The sequence below is a fragment of the Talpa occidentalis genome, unplaced genomic scaffold (genome assembly GCF_014898055.3).
Source record: "Talpa occidentalis isolate TD23 unplaced genomic scaffold, MPIMG_talOcc4v2.1 talOcc4.8, whole genome shotgun sequence".
NCBI classification, from domain to species: domain Eukaryota; kingdom Metazoa; phylum Chordata; class Mammalia; order Eulipotyphla; family Talpidae; genus Talpa; species Talpa occidentalis.
The window spans coordinates 28266392-28277135 of record NW_023605194.1 but is presented as its reverse complement, the minus strand read 5'-3'; the positions used below and the strand labels follow the sequence as shown (position 1 = coordinate 28277135).

At 42.5% G+C, this 10744-nt stretch overlaps 1 protein-coding gene across 3 annotated transcripts; it reads left to right on the top strand.

The window, feature by feature from the left end:
* The first annotated feature begins 276 nt into the window (after nucleotides 1-276).
* ZNF32 (zinc finger protein 32) lies at nucleotides 277-5267 on the top strand. Of its 3 annotated transcripts, none has more exons than XM_037496806.2 (4): nucleotides 277-354; nucleotides 1366-1526; nucleotides 2673-2812; nucleotides 4331-5267. In XM_037496806.2, the coding sequence occupies exons 3-4, from the start codon at nucleotides 2743-2745 to the stop codon at nucleotides 5080-5082; spliced, it is 822 nt and encodes a 273-aa protein (XP_037352703.1). In that variant the 5' UTR covers nucleotides 277-354; nucleotides 1366-1526; nucleotides 2673-2742; the 3' UTR covers nucleotides 5083-5267. The 3 variants fall into 3 exon arrangements, with proteins under 3 accessions (XP_037352703.1, XP_037352704.1, XP_054546332.1); XM_037496807.1 differs by lacking the exon at nucleotides 277-354 and adding an exon at nucleotides 494-678; XM_054690357.1 differs by lacking the exons at nucleotides 277-354; nucleotides 1366-1526 and having other exon boundaries at nucleotides 2777-2816.
* Nucleotides 5268-10744: the final 5477 nt, after the last annotated feature.

The window sequence follows — 10744 nt, the reverse complement described above, 5'->3', positions numbered from 1 at the left end:
GAAGTGAGCACCTGTCCAGACCAGGCCCTTCCCTGGCTCAGGTGTCACACTTCCAGCTCCAGACTCACTAATCTGATTGGTCATTTGGTCGCCTCTCTCCGGGCTGTATGTCCAAGCCACAAGAGGGGGGCTTGGGTACCCCTTGTTGGCTTGTAAGCGCAGAACTTGAGTGGCCGGTCCCGCCGCTGAACTACGTTTCCCATAATGCTTAAGGAAGCCCGGGCCGCCGAGGTCCGGAGTCCGGCAGGAGGGCTCGCGCGTTGCCTCCTGGGAGTTGTAGTCCAGTGCGATCGCGCCGGCGCTGCTGCGGGCTCGGCGCTGGCCTTTGTCTGTCTGCGGGCGCGCGCCGCTGCGGTGAGTGAGGCCGCCGGCCGGGTCTGTGCGCCCGGGCTAGGCGGGGACGTGCTGGCAGACCGCCACCCTTGGGGCCGCTGCAGCCCCGAGCAGGCCTGATGGGACTGGGCTCGAGGGAGGCCAGCCGCGAGGGGTGAGGTCTGCGGTTGGGAAGGGTCCATCTGCACCAAGAGCTGGGTGCCGAAGCAGGCCTGGGGCATTAAAGGGGGCAAGGGACAGGCTGGGAGGAGTCGCTGGGGCCTCTCCAGCCGCAGCTCTGCAGGGCAGGCCATTGATGAAGACCTCCCGCATCCAGGACACACAGGATGCTGAGGCCACAGACAGGTGTGCCCTGGGCCTGTGGTGAGGGGAAAGGTGGACAGGGGAAAGAAAAGTAGGGAGGGCGAGTGGGAGGACAGACAAACTCCTCTGGGGGGGATGGAGAAAAGATACACTGGAGTCAGGTGTGTGGAGAAAACAGTCAGCCCCATGTAGATGCTCTTAATCTGTCCCCAGGAGGGTCCCTAGTCAGCAAAACTTGCCCCCTCTTGGCCTCTCCTTTTGAGGACTGTCTGCTTCAGGCTTTATACCTATGGGTGGGCAGAGACCCTTCACCTTTGCTCTTTTGTTCTCCTAGAAGCTCGCTGATTTGACAGTATAATAACTATTTAATAAGTGAAGAAGAATAGTGCTGTTTAGTTATTGGCCAAGATTATATGGCAGGAGGGGAGGTGAGTCAAGGCAAAATCCAAGTTGTTCATGGCCTAATTTTGTGCTTTTTCCAAAGTATATAGTAAGCTTTCTGATAGGAAATCAGTATTTTCTGTGATAAATCACTTAATTTAAAATCTAGGAAATTGATTCTTCAGACTTGTGATCTAAGGAGAAAAATAAGACAGTTTTCCATTATTAATCAAAGAAGATTCCTGAGACACACTGAATTATTTATAGGTCTCACAGCATGTGGAAAGGCAGAGCTTTAAGTCCTAAATCCACTTGTTCTCACTAAACTCTGTTTGCTGGACTCCCCAGGGACAGAGTCCAAGACAGGAGCCGATGCCCTGTACTTTCCACTGGCTCCGGGTGGATCTGTACTTGTTGAGCAGTGACACCTTGAACTTCCAAGTGAATGTCCTTTCGCATCCTGGCACAATGATAAGGGATTCGTTTGTGGCTTATACATCAAATTGGTGGTGAGTTCTCCAAATAAGAGTTTAAAATGCCTCTCCAGTCCACAGACCGTGCCGTCATTAAGAAGACCAGGTGTTTAGGTTTAGAAAAAAGAATTGTAGCATCTCACTGTTTTCATTAAGAGGCCACCATTTTGATAGGACGTATTAGGGAAATACGTAGATTATATATTTAACCACTGCATAGATAACATACAAGAATTCAATAATTAGGGTCCCAAAGTAAGAAGTAAATATTCAAAAAGAAAAACTTGAAAAAAATAATTTGGAGCAGAGGGATCCTGTGACCTGGAAGAATAATGAATTGTGACCAGGCTCTGTTCAATTCTGTTCCATTTTATAAAAATTCTCACCAGTCCTTCAGTGATAAGGAACTTGAAAATAGTCAAGTATAGGGGCATAGGCCATAGACTATACAAAAAACCTGAGATTTGGACCTTTTCTCTACCTTGATTCCTGTCTGGCTCTGAGAATTTGGGTAAGTTACTTGTTGGAGTGCCAGACTTGGATATGGTATTGACAAATGTTTATACTTTCTCAAACTGGTATTCTCATGTTTGAACAATAGGAGAGTGATGGTTCTGAGTCTGGAGTCTCCTAAGAATTGCTGAAGGGTAACATAAAAATCTTATGTTCTATCCATATACCCTTGGGAGAACTGGAAAGGACAGCTAGTCATTTCCATCACACATCCAACCATAAAAGCTGAAATGTTTTTTCAGATTCTGAATTCCACTAGAGACTTGGAATATGAAAAAAAAGCAAGTGGTTAGGTAGGGGTAGAAGTAGAAGATCCCAATCACATGCCAAGGTACAAACACCAGTGACCATAACCTTGGGATTAGCAGGAAGAAATGTGTGTCTATGTGTTGTCTGCTTTCCCATCTTCTGCTTCCTCCTGCACTGATTGGTGGGGATCCTGGTCCACTTTGGTCCATTTTGCCATCACATTACAAGTCACTGACATCAAGGAATCCCTACTTCCTGCATTCACTCACATGCCCCAAACTGGTGATCCTGTGGACTTTATCCTTCTCACTTACCATTCTCCCTCCCTTTCCTGTTTTTGTTATTCTGGGTTGTTTTGTTTTGTTGGTTTTATGTATGTGTGTATGTGTGTATGTGTGTTGTTTTTTTTTTTCTCCTCAGGTTCTCAAGAACAGCCCATGGAAGAATCATATGAAGAGGTGTTGATTAAGGTCATACAGCAGGAGTGGACATGTTTGGGTTTCCGACAGCTACCCTGCTGGACTGTCATGGACGATATGCCCAGAATGTAGCATTTTTCAGTGAGTGAGTCGGTTGATCACTGGGATGCCCTTAGCACGCCATATTCAGCGTCCTTGTTCTCAGTCTTCCTTAACAGACTGAAGAAGCAGAGGAAACATTCCTCTGGTAGAGCTTACAGAGAAAGCCTGCAGTTTGGAATTAGAAATAACAGTAGAAACAATGAGAACTGCCGATAAGGAGCTAGTCATAAGGTAGTCTCCACACAGCTCAGTTCTCCACACAGTCACTGAATAAGGGTAAGACAGGAGAGCAAGGAGAAAAATCTCCCCAGCATGACTTCAAGAAAACTGCTGATAGTGATGACTGGACCCATATTTAAAGTGGAATAGGAGGCTCAGATGCAAAGCAATATTGTAAAATGGTGTCAATATCTGCATAGGAAATGTTTGAGAGTAATTTCCCAACCAAATTTATTTTACTTCCACCACAGTTTGGCAGACAGCAATAGCATGGGTTTAAAGGGAAAAGTTCCTTGAATCAGATTTTCTCATTTCCTTGGCTCTGTCTGTGCTATCAGACAAGTTATTTAACTTTCTTGAGCTCCAGGCTCTTTGTATAATGGGACAGTAAGCTCTGCCATGGAGAGTTAGTGATTAGAGATTAACAGATGTAAATTCCCAAAGATTCTAGTACATATTTCTTGACATTGTGGCGCCTCTACCACTGTCAGGACAGCAGTTTGGAGTGGAGGTGGATTTCTCATGAAGCACATGAAATTTAACTTTCAGGACCCCTTGCTTGTATTGTCCTTTCTCTATTTTTTTAAAGATGTATTTATTTATGCATTCAAGAACTGGGGTATAGACCAGAGGTGCAGGGGGGTGAGAGGATTCACCAGAGTAAGGAGCAGAACAGGAGGATCTACTAAAATACACTGCTAAGGGGAGCAGTGGGCGAGACAGGAGAGGTCTGATGCGCCATGTGGGTTGCTCCCTGGCAGGCCGGAGATTGAACTCGTGCTGCATTTGCTGGAGATAGCTTGATACCGCTGTGTCTTTTAACTCCTGTGCCACCAGGGAGGCCTTCTTGCATTGTTCTCTTAAGGCCCTATCCCTACTTGTATATTTTTTTCCTGAATATAGTGTCTGCAAAATGTTAAGGTTTTAGACACAGTACAGCTTAGATCCACACCTTTTTTGGGATCAGAGTAAACGTGCCATCAGACACCATGTGATCTGTATATTTCTCTTAATTTCTCAGGGTGTGGTTTATTTCTGTAAAGTAGGGATAATCATGTCCACCCCACAGGATTATTTGGGAAGCTAACTTAAATGCATGCCTGTGTTTGAATCCCAACCCTGCACTGACTGCATGACCTTTCACACCTTTCCTATGTGCTCATTTCCTTATCTATAGCAACCTCACAGGATATGCTCATTTTCAGGAATAAATTACCTATGCAACATTCATAGTATAATGTCTGGCGCATAAGCACTCAAAACATCACTTCTTTTTTCCCTGTTCTTCTCACTCAGCATATTGGTGCATCTCACATGAATTCCCTCTCATTTTACCAGATGTGATGACAGAAGCCCACCACAAATATGATCACTCTGAGGCCACAGGATCCTCCAGCTGGGATTTCCAGAATTCTTTCAGAAGAGAGAGACTGGAACAAAAATCCCCAGATTCTAAGACTCTACAGGAAGAGTCACCTGGAGTGAGACAGAGGGTCTATGAGTGCCAGGAGTGTGGAAAATCCTTCAGGCAAAAGGGTAGCCTAACATTACATGAGAGAATCCACACTGGTCAAAAGCCCTTTGAGTGTACTCATTGTGGAAAAAGCTTCAGGGCCAAAGGCAATCTTGTTACACATCAGCGAATACACACAGGAGAGAAGCCCTATCAGTGCAAGGAGTGTGGGAAAAGCTTTAGTCAAAGAGGTAGTCTGGCAGTTCACGAAAGACTCCACACTGGACAGAAACCTTATGAATGTGCTATTTGTCAGAGAAGTTTCAGGAATCAAAGTAACCTTGCAGTTCATAGAAGAGTTCACAGTGGTGAGAAGCCCTATAGATGTGATCAGTGTGGAAAAGCCTTCAGTCAGAAGGGAAGCTTAATTGTTCACATCAGAGTCCACACAGGCCTGAAGCCCTATGCCTGTGCACAGTGCAGGAAGAGTTTCCACACCAGGGGGAATTGTATCCTGCATGGCAAAATCCACACAGGGGAGACCCCCTATCTGTGTGGCCAGTGTGGAAAGAGCTTCACCCAAAGAGGGAGCCTGGCTGTCCACCAGCGAAGCTGCTCGCAAAGACTCACCCTATGACCACTCTCTTCAAAGGAAGTTCTGTGAATTAAGAGTACAACATTGTCCTCTGAGATCAAGCTATTTCTTTAACTATGGAATGCATGGAGCCTTTCAGGAAGACCAGCATTGGACAGGACAAACACTGACTTTCCTTTCCCCCAAATGAATATGAAAAATAAATGTCTTGTTTATTATCATTATCATGTATATCTCATAATTTCTGTTTATTTTGAACTAATTTCCCAAGGGGCCTCCATTAATCCAGTGATACTTGGAGATTGTTTTCTCGTCAGATCGTTTTTAAATTTGTAGTTGACTTTATTAGCCTTTTGAAAAACATCAGTTCTTTATCCATTCCAAGGTTCATTTCTTCCCTACATATTCAAATTAATCTGTTTTTGCATTCAAGACCACCGGGAAAATTGCATGGCATGAATAACTATTTTAATAATCCTCTTATTGAACATTGTCTTTCCTGGATGATACCCCCAATAACTTAGTCTAACAAATCACTCATGTCCAGAGCAAAGTCCTGATCTTTCCTTTCAAAAGAAGATTCCAATCCATCAAATTTTGAAGTTTATACATTGAGATTTTTCTTCAGTCTTCTACTCCTTAGAGAAAATTTGCTTATAGCCAAAAAGCAGACACCCCCTATGCAATTTTTTGAGAACCCTAAGCTTATTACCATGGCCTCTGCTTAACACCTACTTCCTGGAAAAACACAATGACCTTCGTTCCATTTTTGGCAATAGTAGCAATATCTTGGGGTTGGTGTCACCCAGAAAGAGTGTGTCTTTATTAGTGGATCTGAATTGTATTAAATAATGAAGTCACAGTCCTTCAACAATACTTCTTCCCACATAAACACATGAAGAAAGATGAAAGCACACTAAATTTTTTAATCACTCGTGGGTGATATTTGAAAAATACTGGAGAACAGAAGTTGGCCTTGAAGAGAAATTTGCATTTTTAAGCCTTGGCCATAAATTTTCATGTTGACCATTTATGTAACTAAAACGATGATGATGTAGCATGTGGTTTTCTTGATAAGATACTGTAAGCGACCTAATCCAGAAAATATAATCTAGAGAAGCAAATTATATATCAAGTGTTAGGAAAATTATATCAAAGTCTTTGGACACTGAAAAGCTTTCGAAACTATAGGTTTGAATAGTAATACAAGAAGTCCTCCAAAGATACCCTGACAGGATTTGAAGATGTGTACAAGAATGTTTGTATCCTCATTTTTAATAGTCATAAATGTACAATAATCCAAATGACAAATAGCAGGTGATAAATTGTAGTAATATCATATAATGAAATGTGATTCATCAATAAAAAGTAACAAGTTATCTATGAAATAAGATGGATGAGTCTCAACGCCTGTTGAATGAAAGAATTCAAGTACATGCACAAATAAAGTATTTTATTTATGTGACTTCACAAAACATTATAATATGCCATAATAGAAAATAAAAATGAAACTACTATAATAATAGTTAGCACTCAAGGAAGGTAAGGTAGACCTGCAATTAAAATTGACTTTAAAGGGGGCACAGGCAACTTTATAAAGTGGGACAATATACTATACCTTCCTTACTTCAGGTGTTGAATGTGTGGGTCTATGTGACTGTCAAAAATCCACTGATTTCAATACTTAAAATCTACAGTAGAACACAACATAGTGATGACTTCAGCTCTTTAAGTTCCAAAATTTTTTAAATTTTTCTTCCTGATTCCCTTGGAATACTTGCTCTGAGGAAAAGCAACAACCAACCATGGAAACAATCTGAGTCCACCTATGCTGGATAAGTTACAAGGGCTCCAGTAAAACAGGTTGTCTGCAGACAACTTACCTTATTTTGATCTGAAAAAGAGAGCATTAATTCTTTCACTATTAAGTGTGCTCTTAGCTCTAGTTTGCTTTTTTGTGGTTTTGTTTTTGCAGTTGTCCTTTATGAGATTTGAGGCAGTTCAGATAAGGATGTCCACAGGCAGATCTCTTCCTAGTTGCTGAAAGCTTTTATTATGAATGGATGTCACATTATGATGAATACTTTTTTCTGCATCAATTGGTATCATTATTCATTTTTTTTTAGGATTTAATCTTCTTTAATATAGATTACTTTGACTAATTCCCAAAGACTGAACCAGTCTTAAATTCATGGGATAAACCTCATTTGTTCATGGTGTTGTGAACATAACATATATACACATACATACATACATATGCACACACACATATATATATATATAATTTCACTTGAATTTATTTGTAGGTGATGGTAGAGCATGTTCTTTTGAGCTTTCAAGCTATTTAGAGACCTCATTCATGCACACAGACATTTGTTACACACACATACGCACACACATGATTATCACTAACAGCACCAGCTAACATTTATCTTGTGTTTACTATGCATCTGTCATACAGTTAAGCATTTTACATTATCTCCTTTAAACTAATAAAAGGTTATCTGCCTGTGGCAGAAGATTTGACAGGCGATATAACTAATCAGTGGTCTTGCAAAATATGCAGAGGTGATCTACATATCTTTCACCCTCAACTCAAAACTTCTGTTCCAGTTGCTGTTAATATAGTTTTAGATATTATTAAATGGCCTACTCACCTGTACGAGCACGTGATGGAACTCGGCACCTCTATCCATGGCTCTTCCCCTTGCTCCAGCTGGGTGATTAATTGGGGTTTGGAGGAGAGAAGCCCTGCTCATAGACAACGGAATGTGCCTGTGGTTATGAAACACAGGATCCATTGTAGACCACAACCCCAATTTAGGTATCTATAAGGATTGTGGCTATGTCAGGGAGTTCTAGAATGTGGTATCAAGGAGGCCCAAACCACATAGTTAAAGAATATAAAGAAATGTGGGAGGGAGGGGCCTCCCTGGTGGCACTAGGGGTTAAGTCTCAGCACTGTGAAGCAATCAGCAGCCACTGCAGCACAAGATCAATTCCCAGCCACGGAGCTGACCCACATGGTGCAGCAGGCCTTTCCTGTCTTGCCTGCTGCTCCCCTCAGCAGTGTATCTCAGTAGATCCACCTGTTCTGCTCCCCACTCTGTCTCTGGTGACTCCTTTCACTCCCCTACACCTCTTTCCTACACCCCAGCTCTTGTATGCATAAATAAATAAATCTTAAAAAAAAAAAAAGAAATGTGGAAGGGAGTGTCAGTAGAAAACTAGGCCTCCTTGAGGATGGCAAGCTCCTCTTGTAGGTGGCAGATGAATTATGACATGGAAAGTTTAGAGAACTGGGCCAGCCTGCAAACAAAGATGTCCGTCTTACACTGTGGATGTCCCTGACCTTTTGGAGGGGTAAAAGGAACATACATTCCAGCCTCTAAGTAAATGTTAAACAACAAAACAACTCATTTACATTTTTAAATATTGCCCAAATCATTTACCCTGTAAAAACACAAAGTTGCCTAACAGATCAAAGAGAAAGATATACTTACCCATGGACACCAGATTCTCAAAGTTTTCCAGCATCACACCCCTGTCCAAGGCCACTGAGCACCGTCCAGGTGTCTCCATTCATTCTGGTAAAGGTCACAGAGCCAGAGCCCCAGGCAGCAATGATCCCTGCAAAATCAAATGCAATTCTGCTCATCCAGGAACTGTTAACACCCTTGCCCCTGAAGTAGGAAACCAGGAAGGCCTCACTGGAGAAGGAAAACAAGGTATCCCAGGCCAGCTTCCAACAGTTCAGATAGATTATTTATGGGAAGGGAGGAGGCAGTTTACGAAAGGACCAAAGGACCAAAGAGTAGAACTGCTTCATAGAAATGAATAGTTAAAAGATGTGTTCAGCACTTTCTGCCCCATTATAGCAGGAAGACTCACAGAAGAAGTAATTTAGATATAGATTTCTTATGTTCTTACAACTCCTTGATGAATTCCCCGCTGGGAAGATGGAAAAAGACCTTTGGACGATTACAGAATTTATGTGCATAGATTGCTCTTTCTCCTTTAGGGCAATTTTTTTTAAGGATTTATTTATGCATACAAGAACTGGGGTGGGGGCCTCCCTGGTGGTGCAAGGGGTTAAGATGCAACATGTGAAGCTGTCCACAGCCACTGCTGCACGAGTTAGAACCCTGGCCAGCAGCTACCCACATGGTGCAGCAGACCTCTCCTGACTCTCCTGCTGCTCCCCTCAGCAGTGTATTTCAGTCAATCTAACTGTTCTGTTCCCCACTCTGTCTCTGGTGAATCCGCTAACCACCACCACCCCCTCTGGCTTGTACCCCAGTTCTTGTATGCATAAATAAATAAATCTTAAGCAAAAAAGAACTAGGGTGTAGGCCAGAGGTATGGGGATGGGGGATAGAGCGGGTAAGACAGAAGAGGTCTGCTGTGCCATGTGGGTCAGCTCCCTGGCGGCTGTCGTGCTGCAGTGGCTGCCCACAGCCTAATAGTACTGAGACTTAATCCCTTGTGCCACCAGGGAGGTCCCACCTTTAAGGGCAATTTTAAAAGTGGAATGATTATCTAATATTCATCAAGGATTTAGAGTTTCTTCTAACTCATTGTTTCTTTACCCTCATGGTACATTAGTATTAGCTGCAGAATTTTTTATTTATTTATTTATTTATTTTTTAAGATTTATGTATTTATGCATACAAGAACTGGGGTACAGGACAGAGTTTTTTTGGGGGGGTGAGAGGATTCACCAGAGACAGAGCGGGGAACATAACAGGCAGATCGACTGAAACACACTGCTGAGGGGAGCAGCAGGCAAGCCAGGAGAGGTCTGCTGTGCCATGTGGGTCACCTCCCTGGCTGGGGAACGAACTTGCGCTGTAGTGGCCGTGGTGAGCTTCAGAGGTTGCGTCTTAACCCCTTGCGCCACCAGGGAGGCCCCTAGCTGCAGATTTTTTAAATAGTGATGCTGAAGCTGGCTCCTATCATATAGGCCAGGGAGTCCCGGGTGGTCTATGTATTGGGGTTCAAATTTAGGTGATTCTTAAATGCAATCCGGCTTAAGAACTACAACTTTGCAACATGGGCGTTGCAAAGATAAGGATGTCCACCCGGTGGCGACAAAGCACTTCTACGCGAAAATGGTTTCACACAAAAACCCAGTCCCAAGACTTTGGAGCTACACCAACTCTAATCTAGTGCTCCAACAGGACGAATATGTAAGAAGACAGGCAAAACTATCTTTGCTATTATTGCTTGTCAACCAAAGTAATTCTTGCCATCACTGGGGAAAATTCCAGGAAAATTTTGAAAAAAATAATGTGTAGTTAAAAATATCTTATTCACCCAATTATCTAAACTAGAATCTAGAAATATTTTATCAGTACACTCTTCCTAGTGCACAGTGATAAAATAGGCTAGGATTTAAAAAAAAAAAGGGCAATATTGATCCTATACTATATGTGGAAAAATTTGATGTAAGATCCCTCCAAGAATTATGAAAATAGAAATTAAAATCAGTACAAGTAAATTAATTTAAGATATGCTCACAAGAGTGAAGGAAATATGCAGAGGTAACAATGTGATTTATTTTTTAAGTGTGAAATACTTGATTGGCAGCTCCCAATTTTCCCTTCTCCCATAGCCTGCCTAGCTCTATCATAGAAGCTGTAAAGGCTATAAACATGATCTCTGATCCACCTTAGCACCCAGGCATAACTTCATTAATTCAAAC

Coding starts and splice junctions, on each gene's coding strand:
- ZNF32 (XM_037496806.2), top strand. CDS start 2,743: ATGTTTGGGTTTCCGACAGCTACCCTGCTGGACTGTCATGGACGATAT. Junction 2,813..4,330: donor CCAGAATGTAGCATTTTTCA/GTGAGTGAGTCG, acceptor TCATTTTACCAG/ATGTGATGACAGAAGCCCAC.